Genomic DNA, 24,718 nt, shown 5'->3' on the forward strand with positions numbered 1-24,718 from the left:
TTACTGTGAGAAGCCAAAGAAGGGCAGGTCGCTTTTATGATCTTTTATTGACAGCTGTGGCACATAGCGTTCTAAATGTAACACAAATGTCGTAAATTTGGGTAATTACCGGAGAAACATTTCCTTATGTCCTGCGTTAGTTTCCACCCAGCAATTTGTAATGTACTATTCATGAGGTTGCTGAAAGTCTGTCGACAGCCCACGACAGGTTTCGTCCTTTCTGGGGCTCATCAGGTAGGTGCAGTCCCCGGGCTTCCGTCAACCTTATGTTCTACTTGAAACCAAATAGCACGAAATTAGCGAATATACACTCATTTGCAAACTAATTTGGTTCTTTCGCGAGACTCACCTGGAACCCAGCTGAATCTCTCGTTTGTGGTGTTTTCAGCAACTGAATGTGCTGCATACATAACAAGTTTCAAGCGTTTGATTCACATGAACCTTCAAGAAATTGAGCTCATTACGGTTGATAGTCTTAAAAAAACAAATTTTCTCCCTTGATGACACTGACAAACAAACACCTTAGAAATTAGCGAAATACACCCATTTGCAAACTAATTTGGTTTTGCCAGAGGCTCACCTGGAACCCAGCAAATCAGTGTATATACGATCATTTCGTGTAATTTAGTTTCAAGTAGAACATAAGGTTGACGGAAACTCGGGGGCTGCGCCTACCTGATGAGACCTTAGAAGGGCGAAACCAGTCGTGGGTTGTCGACAAATTTTCAGCAACCTTATGAATAGTGCATAACGAACACCTTGGAAACTTTTAAGCGCCAATCATGCAGATTAATCCATGGTGTTCTGATGTAACCATTTCATAATTTTCGTAGACAGACTCCAGATGATAAGGGATCTCAACTTTTAATCCCCGAATAATCCATAAATTCATAACTTCTCCCTGCCATGTTAAGCAAAACAAAAGTCACTCATATTCGGAGTTTTTTCTGGAAGTAATCTGTAAAACTGGATCCATTTTTCTTGTTCGAAATCCACGGGTTCATGAAATAGTCATCTCCCGAACTCGAAATCCGTCGGAATTCCGACTAACAGATGGAGTTCTCACAAAAATGTGCGTCTCCTTCTAACAACCACAAACCGTAATATTCGAATACCTGCTGGACTAGAAAACGTAGTTGTGGAAGCATGCAAAAGTCCAGGCAATATGTATCCGACGTGGATGCACGTACACTAATCGTAGTCGGGTGTTCATCACAGGAAAGCCAAACTTCTGTTATATCAGTCACTCAATAGGCAATTGCCAGTTGCAGTATGTGGTAGGAATGGATACACAACTGTTTTCAAACCAAACTGGAACTGGGAAAATGAAAGTGGATACCGACTATCGTATGAATTGTACCTAATGTATGGACATACCGACTTGCTTCATCGAAAGGCACCTGATCAACATAACTCATACAGAGCAGATGTTTACAAGACTGGAGCCATTTTAACCCATTTTTCAATCGCAAACCTGCCCGAGATGCCAACAGGGCATATATGAATTAACATGGAAAAAGCCGTATTACTGATCCTTCCATTCCTGAGCTGCGGCCTAACCAGTGACGTTCACCGAAAACTGAGAGTGGCTTTGCAAAGCGCAAACAGGACGGCTTGAACTGTGCCAGTAAAGTGTTGAAGATTACTTACGTAACCCACACGCAGATCGATAAGTTATTTCAGCCCTAGCGTTTTATACCAACTCACTCGCAGTTGCGCTGACATTTACTTACGTGAAAACGAACGCCCGCGGTGTTGGTGTGTTTCGAATTCACTTGGGACTGAAACGGTGGAAGCCAAGTAACATAACAGTCAGCTAATACAGTCACCATCACTGTCAATCACAAAAAACACGTCATTCGAAAAAGTCATAATCACAATCCGCAGAGTTACCAGACAGTCTTGACAGGTAACATAGCATTCAGGTGGGTACTTCTGACTTAACGGCCTCAAAGCTACCTGTCCATCCAGGGGGCTACATACCGCATAGACGGATTGTTTTACTATTCTGTCCACCAAATTGCTGGTCTGCCTTTTAAATTCTAGCTTGTTCTTGACTGTTCAACTGATTTCTCTACAAGAACCGTTTATTCTTGTTCTTCTGTTTTGATAAACAGGTGGTAGGTAGAATTGTCAGGATTGCTGGTATCCGTGATATGTAACACCTTGGTGTCTCAAACAAACAAACCACGCAGACCTATTGTCTTCCTACACGGCACCCGCTCATTAACCTGTCGTTGAAGTCTGAATTAACATGCACAGAGGTCCCTAAACAGCATTTTGAATGCTGAAAGGAAACAAAACGTTAATAATCTTAGAACGGAAATAAGAACATTCCAGGTCACTGGAAATTGACACTTTCGCACAGTTTGTATTAGAACACGCAGGAGCTTCTTCTTCCAACTTACTAGTAGTCAGATTGCTCAATTGGGTAAGAAAATACATGAATAGTACTTACATCAGATGGACAACCGTTCACAAAGTAGATGGATGTGCAGGCATCACTATTCCCCTATCGCTAGAGTCAGCTTAAACCTCACCCGAAGCCCGATGAAAATATCCTCTCGGTTAATTAAATACTGATTGCCTGCCTTCGAAATAGAGGTTCAGATGAAAGCGAGTTGGATGAGTTTCTTTAGGAGGCATTCGCACAGTTATAAACGGGAATTATGTCACACTGATTTGCTCTGGTGTGGGTACATGTAATGGAATGGAATGCACTTTTGTACCGAATACCGCCATAGCTTTAAAAATAGTCTCTTTTGTCCATCATCCCGAATTCTCCGCAATTTGGCAGCGTTCTTTCATACGCTTCAGTGAAGTTCCCTTCTCCGCTGGATGCCCCATTTTAAGTGGTGACGGGTTTGTGTGCGCTTGTCTTGTGTGACTGAGTAAGCTTAAGTAGTCCGAGCGCAACTGTCAGTTTGACTCAGGCAAGAGAGCTAGTCTAGACGGAATTGCAACTGCATGCTACGGTTTCCAAATTGGTTAAGACAACGTAAGTAAAAGCGAAACGATTTGATTCTGGTTTTCCCAATTCTGAGCAATCCGGACAACTTCATTAACTTAACCACCTGCGCTCTGATGATATCTCCTCATACGGGGGTGAAACGTTTGCAAGTCTATTGCCAAGCTCGGCCAACAGATCAACAGCCACCTACCTGATCAACAACCAATAAACTTACCCGAGCTACCAATATTTCGACACATTACCAAGGCTAGTCAGTTTTGAACACTTGCTGAGATAATTCTTTGTGAAACTCAAGTCCAGTGCTTCTCCGTTTTGTATAGACGCAAGAGAATAAGCGCACCAGGACACGAGGAGGACCGTTCAAACGAGTGGTATGGTTGTGAATTCTACAAATCCCTCAAATACCTACGACTAATTGGTTGTTGATCAGGTGGTTGTTGATCTGTTCGCCCAACTGCGCACTGATGACGTCTCCTTGTTTGGTGAGGAAACGTTTGCAAGCCAAGTATCAAGCTCAGCCAACAGATCAACATACGTCTACCTGATCAACAACCAATAAAGTCACCCAAACTACCAATATTTCATTGACTTCATTATCTTCTCTCAATATATCCGAATTAAGATCATTCGAAAAGATAATTGTACACACTCATTCCAGAATGCGACCTTCCAGGGACCTCATTAAACCGCTTCAAACGCTGACTTAGAGAACCCAGATTTTCAGAACTATGATGTAGGTTTTCCTTATGCGGATAATCACGCACTTTTACGCCCCGAAGCCATGATCGGACCGACTTAGTTCATCGTGTTTGTTTGGAAACTTGTCGGACTGTTTATAAGTCGGGTGCCGTTTGTTGCTCAGATGGCCGCGGATCTGTCCCCCAAGTTGATCTAATTAGCTTGCCAACACTGGTAGCTGATCAAGTGGTTGTTAATTTGGACACCATCAGGGAAAACTAACAACCGCATACTGATGATCTCTTCCCGAATGATGACGAAACATCTTCAGGCCAACTTTGATATCAAACATACAACGTATCGATTGATTTGTATACCTGTGGTACAGAAGACGACAACGCAATTGTGACGTTTACCCTGATGCATTCATTCCGGGAAACCAAATATGAATGGTGTATAGCTCTGGGGGACATCAGGTGCCATTTTCGTAGGACGTATTCAGCGCTAAAGGAATGCTTGTAGAGGGAAGCGGCTTCCAGTAAAAGGAAGGATTTGGTTGAATGCGGAGGCCCCAGTTTATAATATCATATAACCTCAGTCAAAACCCTAAAGTACGGGGGTATTTTGATCCACCGAGAACACAGCACTGCCAGTAATCCACAGCTAAGATGACTCGCAGCCAAGCCGCGATGATCCGTTTGTCGATTGGTTGTATCTAGATTTCCATTGGCCAACCGGGTCACAGCCATTGTTTTCACGACGTTTGGTTGCTAGGCTACCCTTGAGGTAACGAATTGCGTGCAAATAGGCGTAAGCAGCTACGCAGGTCTGAAAAGGTGTGTGGAAAGTGTATCAATTTGGCAGCCTATGGACAGTGAACAACTGCGATTGCTAGTCATTTTCAATGCTTAGTGGTATTCTCCAAATCACATGGCAACCAAGAAACTGACAGGAAATATCTCTGCTAAAAAAATTAAGGAGTGAGTTCAAATTTTTTTGCTCAGCCTCATTTAGGTTAGCTCAACCAGAAACGAACCCCCCAAAGAATAGTAGTTGATATACATTGCTGGAAACGTTCACTTTACGTGTGTGATTTTGGAAAGTTGGAGCCAATTTTAAGTTTCTAAGCGCAACAGTCAGTCGAGGTCTTGGGTTATCTATGAGCGAAGCAAGTTGATACGAGCCACCAGTTTAACTCTCTCACGAGCCGAGCTTCAGTTATCTTCAAAACGTACTATTTCAAGAGACTTCCAAATATTCGTTTCACTTGCATACCTCAATAACTTGCTGACATACAAGCCGCAATATAGAGACAGCCTGATTAAATTTCTTCCGTTCTTAGCGAATATACACTCATCTGCAAACTAATTTGGTTCTTTCGAGAGACTCGCCTGGAACCCAGCTGAATCTCTCGTTTATGATGTTCTCAGGCAACTAGGTTCCAGGTGAGTCTCGCGAAAGAAACAAATTAGTTTGAAGATGAGTGTATATTCGCTAATTTCGTGCAATTTGGTTTCAAGTAGAACATAAGGTTGACAGAAACCCGGGGAATGCGCCTACCTGATGAGCCCCAAGAAGGGCGAAACCGGTCGTGGGCCATCGACGGATTTTAAGCAACCTTATGAGTAGTACATTACAAATTCTTCCGTTCTGTTTTTATGACTCTCATTGATCTTGGAAAGTCACAGAAATCAATGTGCTGCACGTTATCCATTGGTATTGACGGTAGATTTCGAACACACTCGTATGACTTTCGCGACACTGTAAACAGCGATTTACACAAATGGATATGGAAAAATTGGTTGATTGGTGAACGTGATATACGGTGCAGTACGCATGCGATCTTTCTCGGGAGCCAGTGGCCAGTGCACTTTACTGTTCATGGGCAACTAAATGGAAACATACTTGAGAGTGTAGGATGCACCTGAGCAACGACGAATTTTCCAACTGTTTTATTGTACCTTTGGAATGGATAGTTGGATGTTTAGGTGGGCTACTTGACGTGAAAAATCGCGGTTGGGCAAGGGCTCTGTTGTTACGGCATTAGCGTTGTGGACAAGCAATATCTAAATGCACAGAGTTTCCTCCCGTTAGTTATTGAGATTCATATTAGTATGCAGGGTGAGCTAATTGTGTCTCCCAGTAAGTCCAGTATAATTCATGGCAAAGTTTTGTGGCCACCTGCCTTTCAAGAACAACTTCTAGACAACTGACAGTTTGGACGCAAACAAGAATTACCTTGGATTGATTAGATGTTAGCTTTCTGATGTGCACGAAAGACAAACGGTCGGAGAAAAAACCCAAAAGTTATCTGCCATAAGATCAAATGAATACCTTGATTCTGAACTCAAAATTGGTGCTGATTTGTCGAATCCCGGTATGGCCAAGGATACGCGTTACTAATGAGCTCTACAAGTGAGTCCGGTGCTTCCCTTTGGTCTGGAATCACCTAGATAATTGCACCAGGACAGGAGGATGATCATTCAAACGGAAGTCATATATGTGTGTATTCTACAGAAACCCGCAAGCACCTACATTAATCATCATTTGTTACACGTGACTGATCAACTGCCAGTCCGAAAATTCCCGTTTGTCTTTTCATAAAGGAAACTACTCACAAGGTTACTGAAAACTCTTCGACAGCCCACGACCGGTTTCGCCCTTCTTGGAGCTCATCAGGTAGACGCAGTCTCCGGGTTTCCATCAACCTTATGTTCTACTTGAAACCAAACAACACGAAATTAGCGAATATACACTCATTTGCAGCACATTCAGTTGCAAAATATCATAAACGAGAGATTCAGTTGAGTTTCTCGTAAAAACCAAATTGATTTGCAAATGAATGTATTTCTCGTTTGTCTTTGTTTCATCTGGACGACAAGAACTCTTAAGAAAATGTCGGGTATCCACATACAAGATCGTAAGAATTTTGTGTGCTTCCGTCGCGACCTTGGAAGATCAGTAGTAAACCCGTTACAAATTTCAATCGGGAATGAGTAGGAGTTCAATAAATGATTGGACTGATTTGGATGAGCTAAAGTCATCAGTATGTGCATAATCTGAGTCAGTCATCACAGTAGACGGCTGCTTTTAGCATGTTCACACAGAATGATCACTCTGCCAAAACCGTGAGTGAAAGCTGAGAAAATGTGGAAAGCAAGTTCCCCGCGAATATCAGTATAACCAGACGAACTAGAAACCCACAATTCAGCACAGCGTAACAAGTAGCACGTATGTATTCGAATTTACATATATTTACAGCATCTGTAATATTAAAACAAGAGAATAATGAATTGAGCAATGAATAGAGTATCAGTCATGTTCATCACAAAGAAGCTGAAATTTCAAAATTATAGGAATCAGTTATTATGCCCAGGAAGGATAGAATAACGAGTAACAAAGCACTGCATATCTTATTTTATTCGTAAGGTACCGATGCGATTGTTAACATCATCCGGGAATGTTTCAGAGATAATCTGAAGATGGATGAATGCCAGTTTAAAAGGGCCTAAGGATTGTTCCTCCAACTGTAGCAAGAAGCTAGAGTGTTGCATACCTCAGTGACTTCACGTCAAGGCCAATTTAAATCAGAATCATAAGATTCCCATAAAACATGTTTTCCATATTGTGACATTTTCATCTCATAAGCAAATTTTGTGACCTACTAAACACAAAGCAGGTGTAGCTTTCCGTGTTGTACTAGGTGCAATCTCATTTAGTAATTGAAATCATGAATGATGCCAACGTGCTGGTAACCTACTTTTCATGTTACCACTACCGGGATTTTGTTCTGCTTGGTCAAAACTGATTTTGGTAGATCGACTGAGTGACCTGAAAAGGAACAAGTAGAACCTAAGGTTGACGGAAACTCGGGGACTGCGCCTACCTGATGAGCCCCAAGAAGGGCGAAACCGGTCGTGGGCTGTCGAAGAGTTTTCAGCAACCTTGTGAGTAGTTCCCTTTATGAAAATATACTGCGATATCTCGAATACCGTGCCAACTGAATTATGAGGCGGTGAGCAATGAATAGAGTATCAGTCATGTTCATCACAAAGAAGCTGAAATTTCAAAATTATAGGAATCAGTTATTATGCCCAGGAAGGATAGAATAACGAGTAACAAAGCACTGCATATCTTATTTTATTCGTAAGGTACCGATGCGATTGTTAACATCATCCGGGAATGTTTCAGAGATAATCTGAAGATGGATGAATGCCAGTTTAAAAGGGCCTAAGGATTGTTCCTCCAACTGTAGCAAGAAGCTAGAGTGTTGCATACCTCAGTGACTTCACGTCAAGGCCAATTTAAATCAGAATCATAAGATTCCCATAAAACATGTTTTCCATATTGTGACATTTTCATCTCATAAGCAAATTTTGTGACCTACTAAACACAAAGCAGGTGTAGCTTTCCGTGTTGTACTAGGTGCAATCTCATTTAGTAATTGAAATCATGAATGATGCCAACGTGCTGGTAACCTACTTTTCATGTTACCACTACCGGGATTTTGTTCTGCTTGGTCAAAACTGATTTTGGTAGATCGACTGAGTGACCTGAAAAGGAACAAGTAGAACCTAAGGTTGACGGAAACTCGGGGACTGCGCCTACCTGATGAGCCCCAAGAAGGGCGAAACCAGTCGTGGGCTGTCGAAGAGTTTTCAGCAACCTTGTGAGTAGTTCCCTTTATGAAAATATACTGCGATATCTCGAATACCGTGCCAACTGAATTATGAGGCGGTCTGTGTGAAGCACATTCAGTTGTAAAATATAATAAACGAGAGGTTCACTTGAGTCTCTCGTGAAAACCAAAATGATTTGCAAATTAGTGTATTTCTCGAAAACCGTCCAATTTGGGTTCAAGTGGAACATAAGATTGACGGAAACTGGGGGACTGCGCCTACCTGATGAGCCCCAAGAAGGGCGAAACCAGTCGTGGGCTGTCGAAGAGTTTTCAGCAACCTTGTGAGTAGTTCCCTTTATGAAAATATACTGCGATATCTCGAATACCGTGCCAACTGAATTATGAGGCGGTCTGTGTGAAGCACATTCAGTTGTAAAATATAATAAACGAGAGGTTCACTTGAGTCTCTCGTGAAAACCAAAATGATTTGCAAATTAGTGTATTTCTCGAAAACCGTCCAATTTGGGTTCAAGTGGAACATAAGATTGACGGAAACTGGGGGACTGCGCCTACCTGATGAGCCCCAAGAAGGGCGAAACCGGTCGTGGGCTGTCGAAGAGTTTTCAGCAACCTTGTCAGTGGCTTTCTTTGTGAAAAGGAACTTGTTTTTTACTGACACTGACAATCCACAAGACCATTCTAACCTAAAACACACTTTTCATCTGGTCTCGATTGGTTAGCACTCATACCAAAGGTTGATTCGAAACTACCTTAGGGCCTAACAGAATGCGTTGAACACAACTATACTCGAAGTTTTTTTGTAAATGCGATTGCTCGGAAATCATTAAACGGTCGCAAGAATTTGTACTTCACTAACACTGCCAGCAAACACTTGTTCGTCCAAAAATACGGTAGGGTCCTCTTAGTCTCCTACATCGTTTGTTAAACAGCCCAAATCAACAACATACATGGTTATTAATGAAACTGACAGACTGTATGCCTTTGCCTTTGATTCGTTTTCAGTCACCCAAGTGTCTTACCCACCGAAAACCAGCCTATTCCAATCTGGCCTGAATGGTCTGATCAGGATATAAACACTGAGAAGTGGGTAAGTCGTCCGAGAATAAACCGAACAATGCATCCACAATCCATAGGATATTACATCCACAGCAAAGACCAGGGATAAATCACGATCGATTCAAGTAAGCACACGACCAGTTAAATGTACACTCTGAAACTAACAGTCGCCTGTCTACTTCGTTGATCCTGAAGGAAGTTTTGTGCTCCCACCATCACTGAAGCCTGCGTTTACCAAAAGACCGAACCAATTTATCAATTCAAAGGTAAATATTCTTCACGCGCAGAAAGACGTTTACACAGGAATTCAGGTACCGGTTGTATTTGACTCGAACTCTGTGAACGTGGTTGATTTATTCTACAACAATCAACATCTCTTCCGAAATGAGGTAGGTTCATACGGCTGGAATCATTCTGTCCACACTCCAATTTCCCTGCTGATAAATTGTGGCATCCAATAGGACTATGTGTAGAGAAAACAATTACCCTTCGTTTGGAGTGTGCAAAGTAGATTTCGCATAGCATAGCAGTTGACAGTAATGTGTACATCGTAATTCTTACACTTGAGCAGAACACTACCGAGAAAAATTATCCGAAATCCACATTTCACTGGTAACCAACAACCGCTAAATCCTGCTGTTTCTAGTGAACCCAGCAATGTCGTTTAACTATGGATGTGGTGGCTTTGTAGATTGGAAATAAACTGATGGCTTGTCCAGAGCCATTGTTCGGTTTTACTTGCAAGGAAAATTCGTTTGTTCCAATATCACATTGATCTACACAACGAGCATTTTCAAGTCAAAGTACCCCTCAGCAGTGCAACAAATTTAGGAAATCTGCTGTATGCCACATCGCGTCAAACAATCGTCAGCACTGTGCCAACAACAGTACCCGTTCTTCCCAAAATTCCCCGAGGACTTTGGGGTTTTTGTACACGCTAATTTGCATTTGAAAAGCTTTTGGTTAACTTAAGGCCCCTTTTAACATGGCGTGTGGGCTCAGAGGTCCCTGCGTTGACTCAGTTGATAAGGGACAATGAGTTGCAACTATTCGGGACTGATTCGGAGGTAATCCAACCATAAATACAAACTTGTTCATCACCACTGTGCCTGAATATGAACACAGTAATATAGAACTTGAGTCTTTCTCTTCAGCGGAGTATAGAATAAATTCTTTTACGCAAAGCATTGCGTCTGCGAGAGCCTCAATCAATGTTCGACTGTCAGGCTGTCCGGGGTAACAGGAGCATTGAGAAACCAATGAATCGTAATGGGTTGGTGCTGATGAAATGAAGTAAGGATAGGATACAATAAATTTGAGCAACGTCGGATGACCTGAATAAGTTGGAGTGAATGTCCCTTGAAATGGCTTACTAGGGCGTCGCATCTACTCAGCAAACCGCGCAAGTCACGAAAAGCGGCCACAAATTCAGTACAAAAAAGTGTGAATGAAATATCCTGGAAATTTTACTGTTCTGAGTTGATAAACAGGATACATTTATCAGCCCCGAATCTAATCAGTTCGACTACTCGTGAGTAGTCAGATTGCTTGGTCCGAACTGTCAAATAGGCTGTTGGCGGGTGAACCGCTATCTGGAAAACCTTGGGTGGAAATGAGCTGCCCGTACTCCTATCCTTGGACAGAGACGGATAAAGGATAAAGTCGCGGACGATTTTCATTTACCAAGATGTAGTTTCTAAAACCACCTGTCTGAGGAGAGGATTCAGAGCAGTCAGCTGAAAATAGATTTCTGTGACAACCGGTTGCTAAGCTGCAGTCTCAAGGACAAGGTTCCAGTACGCTATCCCCCATAGTTATCTACTCTTTTGTGTGTGAATTTTCCACAAATACTGTAAGTTGCATGAATGTGTGAACCCAACTCGGGGGGCTCTCAACCTTTGTTCTCGTTATGCAGGTTTCGACAAAGCGTTGTATCATATTACAAAAGAACTCTGCCATTGATGTAGCCAATTCCGAATGTTCCATCAAATTAAGTCATGTCAAAGCAAACAGATCTCGTCGGTGTGAAAGGGAACGGTAGTAAGCGGCTCAGTGATTCTTGTCGTTTAACCTTCAATCGAACTTTCAGCCGCGTTCGGTGATAGGTGATTCTGTTTTACTGTAAGAATACTGAACGGTTGCCTCTGTTCGGTGAGGATTCTATTCATGCAGGATATTGGTTTCAACAGAAAGTTTACATGTCTCGAAAAGTATTGACCAGCTGCTTCCACTTTGGACTCCTCTTCTGGAGGGGACGGCGTACTGGCAACACAGACGGTATCGAATGTTCCTACTGCCACTATTCTGGAAATTCAATGTGAGTAGTTACCAAGGATATCACGAGTCAGCCGTTATAGTATTCTGTGTGATAGTGGACAAGATTCATTGAGATTGGAAAGTCCTTGGGACAAGCGTACTTACTGAACACAGTGCGTACGCTGCTCAGCCAATCCCAGGAGACTGACAAGAGGTCTCTGTCATTGGTACACAGTGACCCATTTGCTTGGGCTATTTATCGATCCATATGCCCGCTAGGGACGTTCGACATCTGTACCGTATCACGACTTTTGAAACGACGGGAACAAAAGATACGGATTTGTTCACTTGACGATTTTTCTCACGTTACATCTGACGATGTCATGCATGGCTCAAGGCCTGGTTCTACAACCAATTGAGAGGTTCCTCCATTGTGAGATTGCTCTGGACCTCTTAATAAGGATGTGTCCCAAGCATTTTCACAAACAACTATAAAATCAACCAGTTATTGCCCAAGACAATAATTAAAGTTGCAAAGGGATACTGCCCAAAACGAGTGCTCTCTTTGCTTACATGTAAAACATTTCATTTATTTTCTTTCCCATTTCTTAAATTTTTCCCGCTTTTCTCTTAGATATTTGTCCAGAAGTTTGTAACCATTCATCGACTGGACAACAAGCACTAATCCAAAATTTAGACTTTCACAACTATTGTGTAGACGTCTGATAAACTGGAGTTATATACTGAACTTTATCAGCGTTTCGATATTTCCGAACAGGTTCTACAATTTCACCCGGACTGGTTTTATCAAACGTTCCACTTTGCCCTCATTCACAGACACTTAAGTGGATTATTTGTGACATACAAAACCTTTGGCTTCATTACCAAGCAAGGACAGACACAACCCAAACCAAACAGGGTTTCGACGAACGGGTGTTCCATAAATGGCGTCCTTGGGAGCACATATATGCCTTGAACAAGGTCGGAAGAGAACCAAGTGCTCCACAGTACAATTCGTATGGCAAATATATCGTCAAGTTGTACTGGATGGTGAGATTCCTCATGCTGTGTCAGTCAGCCTACACGTTTTCAGGGTTGTTGGAGAAAAATAACTGTTGATGATGTTGTCCCTTTTGATGGAGACAAAAAGATGCTGCTGCCTCAAAGTCGTCTACCACACGAACTGTGGCCAATGCTGCTCACCAAAGCCCTACTCAAAATCGCATCGCTAAGGTAAGGCCCGAATTGCAGCGTTAGTTTTTTCTAGCTTTTGTACCGGTGATTCTTTTCGAAAAGAATTCGGAGATTTTAGTGCGGTTCATGCCCTGACCGGTTGGCTAAGACAAACCATTTACATCCGGTATGTCATGCATTCATCTGAAGCGATTGTTCACAGAAAACAAGATTCAGATTCTTCCTGGAACAGTCTAAAATCGTATCTTATTGAATGGAAACGGCCAGAAGATAGAACTGTGACGGATGTACGCAGAGATGAAGATATGGTTGAGGAGAACTCAAAAAAGGATCTGGAAAAAGGTGTTAAGCCTGCGGCTCAAGTGAAGGAGAAAAGACGTAAGTACTGCTGCCTTCTTCAGGAACACATAACCAATCTACCAACATAGTTGTGGAAAAGAAGCATGAGTCGGGAAGGGAGCTACAGGGCAGTGGTGAGTATATCGAATTTTGTTAGTTTTGATTCATTTGTAGCCAGGACAACACCCACAGAAAATGAGGCATATATCCGACCGGAGCGGGTAATTTTCGCTTCCCTGAAGAGTCCAGTGCTCGAAACTCGGCCCCAGTCCCTTGTAAGTTGATTTATCGTCAATCAGATGGTGTTAAATCCACTAAATTTGTGTTCGGGCACCACGCTGGTGGGAACCAAAATCATCCAACTACACAAAAATGGGGGGAGGGGTTCGTACTTTAGAGAAGACAACCGTATTACTAGCTTGAACCATCAGAATGGCATCGCTTGCTGCTTCCACAATATTCTTCTGTAAAAATTTCTGATATATCTGTTGTTCCCCAAAACATTTGACGTTCTTTATTGGAGAACGTAAAAGAAAGCGACGGCTTAAACTGCCAGGCATAAGTTATTCTGCATGGTCGAAACAGTACATGAATGGCCTTGGTAATTTAAACTCAAGCCTCCACGCAGTGATTTCTGAGCCTCCTAGTCAGAACAGTCATCTCAGTAGGATCATCTCGGTACGTTCTGCTATAAGCCATTTCTTCCTCCTACCCGAGTCGTATTTGAAAAGAAAATACGGCCATTGTTCAATTTTAGGGGAGGACAGTGTGGCTGAGTAAATTTAAACAAACGTTCTATAAGCATTGCCACCAGGATTGTGGAAAATTACTGATAATCACCTGAACAGTAGCTTCATAAGGCCTACTACAAGTGATCACTTTAGAAGAGACGGGAGTATGCAATGGGAGAGACTCAGAGGTATTTGGTGAATCCCACCACCTTCGTATTTTACGGAACACCAACAGCAAACAGCTACACATTATACAATATGGATTACATACAATTCTCACACAATGTCATGCAGTTGTCCCACTACGAACCGACAGCTTCGAAATGGTATGGCTAAGGCGATATGACAATGGCGCTGTGATGAGTGCTGTTCAAGCAAAAGCATCGTCGTTACCAGACCACTGTCTCGGTGAGGAGCCATATGATGTTCCCATGCAACGGAGTCACTCTTAAGGAAGGTCCATAGCAGTGAGCAAGTAGATTCTCCTCAAACAAGTTAGCGTTCTTGATTATGAAATTTACCAAGCAATACAAGCTGTCCGAACGAATGGATGCCCGTTTGCATTTAAATTGACCCACATATTCAGCAGGTTGCGAATAATTTCACTAGCAATTATCGGTGATTAATTTGTCTTTTAATTGACTAAGTCGCTTTCAACTAATCGATATCCAGTTCGCTAATAACAGATTACTGTCTGATCAGAGGATTATCACCGTTCAGCTAGGTTTCAAAATGCAGGTCACTGCTGATGAATGGATTGAAGCACGTGATCTGAATGGCTTGAAGACTGCCAAAAGATTGATGAATGATGTCAGAAAATGGATTCTGATGTATCTAATAAACTGCTGCACAGTAATGTGAATTATTGTCCCCTGCACAAGATGGGACGGACTGAAAAACGTTGTATAGTCGCACACAGCAGGATTTCGGATTCGTCTCAAAAGCTCCACTCCAGCTTCAATCTAACAGTATATAACAAACACCACGTACATCAGTATGGAAACAGAAGCTCTCCTAAATACTTGGTCGTTCAGTTCTCGCCGATAAGCTAGATAAAATTATCCGCCCTCTGTCGTTTGTTTCTTGCTGACAGAAACATGCCATTCCACACAACCACACTCACAGTATGTAACAGTGGAGCATGCCGGCAACGTGACAGCCTATAAAGTTTGTCTCAGACGTAATACAATACTCACAAGGTTGCTGAAAATGCTTCTTCAACCCACCACCGGTTTCCCCCTTCTCGACTATCGTACCAACCGAAGCTTGAGGCTGTCCGGTACAGCTCAGAAACAGCACAAAAGAGAGATTCAGCCGAGTTCCATGTGAGTCTCTCGCAAAGCCAAATTTGTTTGCAGATGAGTGTATTCCGTTAGTTGTCTCGTATTATGGGAAGGAAGGCAAACGCAAGCAACTGAAATCATCGTCACATGACTTTACAGAAGAAGTCACCATTTGTCAGTACTTTGAAACTTTGCCTGCATGGATAAAATTAGGATAGCCACATTTGAAATGTGTTCCCTGTTAGAGGTGACCTCCCCAGAGGAGCAGGGTAATATTACTTAAATGCTTGGTAACTAATTCGTACAGTATTACAAACCAGTTTTATCTTACCCGTCCGTGAGAAATAACATTGAAATATGCCGACCAAGGCAGCCCACTTTTGACAGCATGACAATATTTTGTTAGAGATATGTGTGGACGAATATGCACATTTCCTGGCAAATATCTACCATTCTACGTCATTTGTTGCAGTTTGATGGAAAAAAGTACCACAAATCGGTTTATGGTCCTGTGTCACATGTTCTTTCAAAAGGATTGCTCTTGAGAGCCTAAATATCGTCCATTGCAACTGACTAATTCCCGTAAAGCGGTCAACAGTTTTCACTATTTGGCAAATTGTGGTGTTCCATTGTACCACTCAGAATTGACGGATGCACACAGATGATAGTCCGACATGGTTCTACCCGAAGCGATACTTGACCTGGTGCCCTGTGTTGAATCTAACTTGACATCACAATAACCTCTCAATCCGTTCACGTACTTTTGACCCCGTCTGCTTTGCACATCCGTACCCGCCTTGCTGCAAAGGCCGCCCAGTCCGACACTGGTAGTCTAAAAGCATATGTGCATGGATGACCTACTTACTCATCCGTCGTGTTCGTGTCCTAACTGCTGTGACTTGTGTTGACGTGATCACATCGCCAATCAGAATCAGGAGACGGATCTCGGAAGGGACAGCCGCTACCTACCCCTCGCTGTTGTCTGGTTTGCGGATCTTGACGCTGCACTGACTGACTCGCGCTGACGCCTCGAAAATGCACATCTTGGGTTTGTTGTTTAATTTTAAAAGTGGAACCGTAAACTCTTGAACCAAAATTTCCTTTTGCTACTCGGGATCATCAAACGTGCATGTATCTAAAATATCAACACCCTGCATACCTATTTTCGCAAAAGAAGTTGCTGTAAATTTGTTACTCGCTGCAGAAGATGGCAGTAATTCAAAACTGTGGAAGTTAGTCTTATGTCCTTGGGACGCAGCGCTCAGGTAGTGGTCCCTCACTGAATATGGACCTGATTTGATTTCCTGGCTGGCATAGGCCTTCTGTGACAAGTGAATAAGCTGAGAACTCAGAGTACGAAGTACATTCTGTGTGGAGTTTTCCCTGCATATATTCTCCTCTGAAAGACAAAGGCGTGAATAATAGGTTGACATTTTTCTTTTCCACTCATCCGCCAGAGAAGAATTCATGGTCTTAGACATCTGTCAGTCCACAATGTAAAGGTAGAATGAAAAATATGGGACCAATATGAAAATAGGTGACTTATTTCCCAAGGAATAACGGCAAATGGTATAATCCAATTCATGATGCAGGTAATTCGCTTTCAAATAAGTGAAACAGTAGGTGAAGTTAAGCACAAAATCACCACAGTTGATGCCAGAAATAAATCAGACCGTAGGTTATCAATGTTGTGCCTTTAGTTTGACTGACTCACAAGAATGACTGCGTCAGGCCAGAAGGACGACTGCCCAAACGAGAGTGATGTGATGCCGAAACCACCTACAACTAACCCAAAAACTGTCTAGCAGGTTTCCGGCGTATGTGACCCTACCTGATTGGGAAGTCCTGATAGGCGGGTCAATCGATCGACAACCAGGACAGTTACTGGACCATCGTTCGAGCCATCGGGCCGACCAATAACATCACTCAACCGTGAACATGTATGACTGCTCAGAAGTTCAGATTTGTCCAACATGCGCTAGTGGGTTAGTGGTAACAAGTTCGAACCAACGATACGGAGTGCTGATGGGCTAGAATAAGAGCGAAACTCAAGTTCAGTGCTTTCCCCCCTCTTTGGTGTGGACCCGCCAGAATGATTGCACCAGGACAGGGTACGAGCAACCACCTACAAATAAGTAAAGCACAGACGCAATACACTGCTCATAAGGTTCCTGAAAATTCCTCGACAGCCCATGACCAGTTTCGCCCTTCTCGAGGCTCATCAAGTAGGCACAGTCCCCAAGTTTCCGTCAATTACTTAGAAACACCATAAACGAAGGATTTAGCTGGGTTCCAGGTGAGTCTCTCGCAAGACCGAATTTGTTTACAAATAAGTGAATTTCGCTAAATCATGCTTAGTTGTGTTCGTACTTTCCGTTCCACACGCGTCGCTGCCGCCCACACAGTGGGCCCAAGTGGCCGCAGGCTAAACCAGCGCACCGATTGGCTCCGCTCGTGATTCACCGTTGTCGTCGATGTCCGTCTGTGGTGTTCACGCGATGTTCAGCTCTGGTGTGACGCGCTGATAAATGGCTTGTTCTTGCTGTTTGGACACAGGAGTTGAGAGTCGCATATCACAGGGAAAGACATGCGATAGTAAAACACACTCACTATTAAAACGTATTATTTTTCACCTACGTGTCAAACTACTGTACGCGTTGTAGCGTCATCGTAAATCCGAAACGGAAGCAAACGATTCAGTGTCGGAACTTGAGAGTGATAGCTTAAATCATGAATTAATTGGTGACGCACTGCTTCTGGTGGAACCCTCCACAGCGACCCACTCTCTGTGGTGACCATGTTTGGTTGATCCGGTCAGATGAATGTGAAGACCGCTAAAAATGAGTTCCAAAGAAGAAATCGGTCTTCACCCGATCAGCTACAGTATCACTGCTCTAGTATACCGTGAACTTGAAATTTTGGGTGACGCGCAGATTCGACAATCCAGAATAGCAAAAGGTAGGTTCAAAAGTCCACGTTACTAATTACACAAGGGTATGCCAATTTCTACACCAGACCTCAATCGTCCATGTTTGCAGCGTCAACATTAGCACAAGTCCGCCGCTAACCCTCACAGTGCAGTGCCAACGTCGAGCGGAACGTTGGCTCAGTAGTGTGGGTCGACCCTTCCGACGACAGTCTCGTGATTCTCATTGGCGGTGCAATTACATGAGCGAACAAGTCAGGGCAGACTCTGCTAACGGGACATGAGCGCGCATGGGTAAGCTGTGCACGTTCGCACACAGACACACGTGCTAATACACAAGGTGAACGACGGGTAGAGATGAACAAAACAAACGGAGATTAAAAGTACATAGGGGGGAATGGTCATGACGTCAAGTTAAATTCAATAACTCTTTCGGTTGAAAACGTTTCCTGCGGATCCATTCACTGATCGCTGTAGAGGTATGCTTTATCACAATGGATTGGTCACTGACCTTGAGTCGGAAGGTCACTTATTCGAAGAAGCAACAGCAACAGATTGACTGACTGGTAGCTGTTCAGTAGCAGTGTGGATGTTTTCGAAACTGAATCGAAAAGTTTACCACAATTCACAACCATTCGTAGCATAAATAAAGCTCGGATTATCCAGTTCGCTGTACAACTTCGTCCAGTAAATAAAGGCTTAATCAGGCCGCCAAAGGCTAGACCCCAGTCTAGAAGAGACAGATCGTATTTTGCATATCATCTGTAGTCAGTCGCGCAGTATACATGCGGCTTGGTCTTTTCCGACAGCCAATTGCTCGAATACCTGGACTACCTGGTATCTATTGTCCGGAGGGCGAGATGGTTAGAGTGCGAATTTACAGATCGGATGGTCCGTGGTTCGAACCGACCTCTGAATCTCGACTTCTGTCTGAGTGTCAGGACGCGCCCAGACATGGAAAAAGTACATGTGCAGAGAGTAACGCATCCCCAAGGTCACCATCTGTATGGTACATTCGGAAAGCAGGTGCGTTGGCGGAGCTCACCAAACACGGCTTAGCAACATAAGACCAGTGGAGTGGAGCTGAAAGTGTTCACGACCGGAACGCCGCCATTGGCTGTACAGAACGAACAAGTGAACGACTATATTTGGCCATTTTGTCATCCTATATAGTTACGAAGAAACTGTGTATGTTTTGTCCTGACAATACACCCATGTCCAGGGCTATCTGCCTTCTTATCGCGTAGTCTGGCGGGCTCAGTGTGAGCGTAAGCAATAGACGGCCACCCACGACACAACACTGAGCTTGAGCAACCCGACAGCATCCCGGCCCTCTTGTTTCTGCTGGGTGGCATAGCAGCTGGGCCCCGAGAAGGTGATGCAGTTAAACGATTATTTATTATAATTGCTCATTTTCCAAATGTGTGCTTTCACAAGCAGTAGACACGCTGGGCCTCAATATGCACTAAAAAAGTAAGGTGATGAAGTTATTAAGTTGTTCGTTCGGAATCATTTGTTTATCCCACCATGCGATTTTTATCATAATAATGTATAATAATTCCTTCCGATTTCGATACAGAATTATTGTGAGGAATCCCTTGGGCAGCTGGGAGTTGCGTATACGGATTCGTATCCCGTTTGTCTCACCGCAGTGCGAACCATCCCACTGAAGCTACCCCCTGAACCAAAACCAGTTCCGGCTTGGAAGTTGATCAGACCCAGACCAGCGGACTTCCCACTGTCTGAGGAACAAAAGCCAAGTGATGACGTAGAAGAAAAGGAGCCAATTCGATCGGTCCTTGCTTCTTCAGCATTCGTGGGTTCCACCATATTCCGGCAGTCCCCTGAGTCTAGGTAAATTTAGTCTTTGTTTATCGACAGCTTAGAAAGTAGAAGAGAGTTTTATAACTCTTGAAAGGAATTCTAAGTAAGCCGGTAAGCACACAGATGGGATTGAACGGGACTCGAACAACTGACCACCCATCTACCAGACAGGCTACTTGTCCACTGGGCTACTCAGTACCCTTATGCCTTTGAATTTCACCTGCAGAAGACCCGTTCGATATGCGGGTGACTGGTTTATTCAGCCCATCACAATGGGTGTCTTTTTGTCAATCATTCAATTTCGATCTTTTCATTTGGAGACCTACCTAACTTTCCTCTGTTTTATGGTAATTTACAGTAAAGACCTTCGGGTAGGTGGACGATACCGAAGTCTATTGCGGAATTCATATTGAAGTCTCCCTGTTAGTGCTGCTAGATATCAACTGTTAGTTCATCAGGCAAATCTGTGGCAAATTACAGGTGAAATCCATAGTCAAATTTTACTTGAGATAAGCATTGCGCGGTCTGCTCCGTTTGACGGGAGTTTGTCAATCTACGTGCTATGCATGGCCTGTCTCACTATCTTCCTATTCATCTGTCTACCTGTCTATCTCTCGTTCCGTCTGTGTCGTTTCTATCACTCAGATTGTCTGTCCATCTTTCTATGTGGCAGACCTATCTAACTAAGACCTGACTGTCTGACCGCCTGCCTGTCTGACCGCCCGCTTATTTGTCTATATTATGTCTGCATGTGCGCCTGTGTCTGCCGTCGGGTAGCCTGCTTCAAACCCTTAAAGGTCATATGCCCTTAGGATTTCTCGCCTAAACTCGGTGCGCTGAAAAATTTAACATCATATTCGCACTGAGGTATTTTCGGAACCAAAAAGTGGTAACCTGACTGAGCTGATTGTGCCTGGTTCGGCAAAAGATACTGACTGGTCCTCAGATCTTTTGGCGGTACCTGCACTAGATGGGTGGATATATCGTTTTTTGCAGTGCATTTTGAACACCGGCACTTCTTCATTTGGATGAGTAAGCTTGTTCGTCCAGATTTCACTAACGACTATAAATTTCACAAAGAAGTAACTCGCGATAAATCCCTACAGGGGAATCGAACTCGACGAACCATGCGAAACTGCTGCTAGTATCAAAAGCCCTATAATCCTGTGGGGATCCCTACTGGTTTGAATCCCTACCTACTTCTTTTCAATTAGGTTAACCGTAATGAATCACTGAAAGCTTAATTCTGCATTTACCTGAGAACAACTATTATCTAATATTTTGAGTTCAGTAACTTTTGATGCGTGGATCGATAAACGATTCGGCAGACTGGCGATCGGTTTAACAAAAACCTCGATGGCACAGTGGATATGCTCAACAATTCTGTTTCAGGGCAACTACCAACAACCTTGTTACTTCAGCCAAGCACAATTTCCCGGTATTTTAGGTTTCAAATGGCTGGCTTTAAACAGAAACATAGACAGGTTACATATTCTATGCTTACTAATAAAACTATGGGTTGGTTTGACGTCAAATGGCTACAAAATGTCTGCGTTACAGAGAGTATGTTCTTGTTCAGGTGTTAGGCTTCATTAAACAGAAGGAGGAAGTCATCTAAGTAATCGTGACGATTAAACCTCTGTAGTTCGCTCAATAACACGATGAGGTTGGTAATTACGCCCCCGAATTTTTTTTACAGAAAAATTAGATCAAATGAAATTTACTTGAATTGATATACATGCTCTAACTGACCAGTATTTGGAACTGTTTCAACTTACACAGCATGATACAAAAATAAACCAGCAACACAGTTTGGTCTTAAGAATCCCATTCTATTGGTACAAGTAGGTAACTTGTATCAGTGGATATTGGAGCGTTCGGCACTCCGACCTCCTTACGAAGGAGAGCTGCAAATGTTGAAAAGGGCTTACTTATCAAAAAGTAATCCTTCAGGTATAATAAAACGATGACACCTTTGTGGAGGCATTTCATGGTACTCTGAATAGATATACTTTGACCAAAGTTCGTGGATGTCGTTAATAACGCCTGTGAAAATTTTCAGCAAACTTGTGAGTAGTTTCCTTCAAGAAGACATTCTTCCACGCTTTTTGGTGCACACTTTTCAGAACGTGAACGAATCCCTCCAAAACCACTCTATTGCACTTGGAATTTTGTTTTACTCTGGTAACGAAGCTCTTATGCAAACTCCCTGCCTAAAGATCATCCACTAGTATCCTACGTTTTTATGGTTCGAAACAACTTGAGTGAAGCACTTCAACACGGAGGTCAGCAGTCAGTTAACAGTGTGCCCAAAAGCGTAGTAGAGCATCGTTTGCTCCAACAACAGTGTGAATGGTCGCTGGCTTGTTCGCTGAGCTCGGCACAACCACTAACCCACCGCTACGCACCACCAAGCTCCCCAATAACGCACTGATGATGTCACCTCGATTGGTGATGAAACGTTTGCAATCAAATTGCCCCGCTCAGCGAACAAGCCAACGACCATCTACGCTACCTGAGTTACTGGCATTTTCCTCTATAGAAAACCACTGTGAATCATTGAGTTAAGTGGGTCCTAACCTGGTGGAAGCAAAAAAGGTTAGGGAATCAGTGGAAATGGGAAGTCGGTAATATCTAATCTCATCAGACCTAGCATCTCGGTCAGAAGGGATCAGGAGACGTTGGTCACTCATGTAAGTCCGTCATTAGTCCTGCTCTGAATTTCATTAGATATGTATGTGCTTCCGCGATTTACAATACAACCTCCGTACAAGCCATACTCCGCCTAATTTTGCATTGCTTTTTAGCATCAACAGCCTAAAACACCCAGGGCCTAATGAAGTCCCTCGAGAAATGTCTTCCCTGTCGCAAGAAAATCCGAATAAATCCTGTTATGGTTCGACAAAAACTGATGAGAATGTTGTCTCCAAGCCCGAGAAAAATGACAGCGTTCTGTCAGACACCAAGAAACCAGTAAGAATTTAACCAATTGGAGTACTGTTAGAATCATAATGTTCCTGAAGTGTTATGTCATGAAGCTATGCTCTTTTGGTTATAGCATATACTTTCATTATTTTTTCGAAATCTTGAAGTAGTTTTAGTCAGGAACTTTTAGTAGTTTCCTATTGTAAGAGCACTCACCGCCCAGTGGATAAAAAAAGCACAAACAGCTTATAAAATGCCACCGAGAAAGCCTTCATTTCAACATCATCTGCATGGCTCTACTTGCAGGCCGCTGATGCTGAATTAAACCCAGGAAAAAGAGTGGCGTGACAGCACAGTTACACGTGTGTTTATTGCCGGTCAGATCTGTCTTGTCTTCGGCAGACTTAGGATAGGGATGGGGGGAACGTATTTAGCCAATTCACGAGGTCATTGAGATATTTTATGGTGGGCGCGTAGGTGACCTGCGAGTCCGATTCTGTTTAAGCATGTGGGCACACAAGTTGCACAAATCCCGGTGGCTCTCCTTGTGCTTGACACTCCATGAGTGATTTGAATGATGCGCCTACGTTTTAGCATTGAAATGAGTTGTGCCTCGATGCTCTTTCAGACTTGTGCTCATGGCAGTTCTCCGGACTTTCGCAAAGTATGCAACTGTGTTTCAAACGCATCGGAGAGCTGTCAAGGCAGCAGAATTTAGGTCATCCGTGAGGTCCTGCTCCCTTGTTCACCTGACCTGCCACTGTTTTACGCAGCCCATCCAGCATGGCTGGTTGTGCGACAATACTCACTCGATTCCGCTGAGTATGGCTCGTTTCAGAAACCTAGTGTTCAGCGTTCGATATGACCATTGAATCTGAGGCCTGTTGGGGAGGGGCAGAGTATTAGTTTGTCAAAAATACTGGTATACTGTCGGTATTTTCTGTTCATTTTTTGCGACAAAGATAGTACAACAGTCTGGCAGGCTGCGACTATTGTGTCCACGCGCAGGATATGGTTTCTCTAAAAGCATCTGTAAGGGTGACGGGAAGCAATACTTGTCTACCAAATCATGCAGCTCAGCATCGAATGTCAAGTCCGTGGATACGGATTGGATGAGATCGCGGAACGTTTCACAACGCGCTACATCCAAACCATTAATTTGACTACACGCAGTCTGTTTTGTGTAACTCCAGAGAAGGCTGACAAAACACCGGTGTGTTAGAACTACTCATGTTTAAACGAAAGCAAGACGCCAGTGAACAAATGTTGTGCTTATTTGCTGAAAATCCGCCTCAAAGTGTGCCAATAAAACACAGTCATCCACAACAAGCAGTATGTGGGTCGGGCCAAGTAGAGTAATGAGTTGAAGAGGTAGCCATCTGGACGGAGCTGGATTGATACACTGTCTTTGGATTCACGAAATGCTTTCACACCAATCATCTTTAAACAATTTTGGAGCCCAATTCAATCTGCCTTCACACCCGTGTCAATATTGTACTCGATAGAGGTGGTTCTTCTGGTACCTTCTTGGGTTCTCATACCAGATTGAATGAACCTGATAGTGTTAATAGTTTTCGGTTCAATCAAGCTTTACAAAACGATCCAGAGCATCCTCCCGTTCAGAGTACACATCAGGGGGAGAGGAATGGTTACGTACTTTTGAAGAAGGTGCCTTCGAAGTAACCACTAATCTTCAGATTTACCATCGTTTGACCGGTTTCAGTGTCCTGGACATAGTGAAGGTACTGCATTTTCTGTCAACAGATCTTATTTCAGTACCATAAAGAACTCATTTTGAGGTTGTCGATTTGCACACATTGAATTCTCTGATGCTTCTTAACCCAGCATCCATTTAAATCCTGCAAAAATGGTTCGCAGAGCATCCCTCAAGTG

The 24,718-nt window shown here is 43.2% G+C and overlaps 1 protein-coding gene across 1 annotated transcript; it reads left to right on the forward strand.

Annotated features, from left to right (window-relative positions):
* Window positions 1-9,514: 9,514 nt before the first annotated feature.
* On the forward strand, window positions 9,515-19,928 carry T265_14789 (hypothetical protein; the record flags this gene model as incomplete). The annotated part of the gene is made up of 7 exons (XM_009175254.1): window positions 9,515-9,736; window positions 12,682-12,836; window positions 12,871-12,963; window positions 13,000-13,175; window positions 13,226-13,270; window positions 13,311-13,411; window positions 19,656-19,928. Coding segments are annotated over 7 exons (1,065 nt in total), but the record flags the coding sequence as incomplete, so codon positions are not given.
* Window positions 19,929-24,718: the final 4,790 nt, after the last annotated feature.

The sequence above is a fragment of the Opisthorchis viverrini genome (genome assembly GCF_000715545.1).
Source record: "Opisthorchis viverrini unplaced genomic scaffold opera_v5_265, whole genome shotgun sequence".
Classification (NCBI taxonomy): domain Eukaryota; kingdom Metazoa; phylum Platyhelminthes; class Trematoda; order Opisthorchiida; family Opisthorchiidae; genus Opisthorchis; species Opisthorchis viverrini.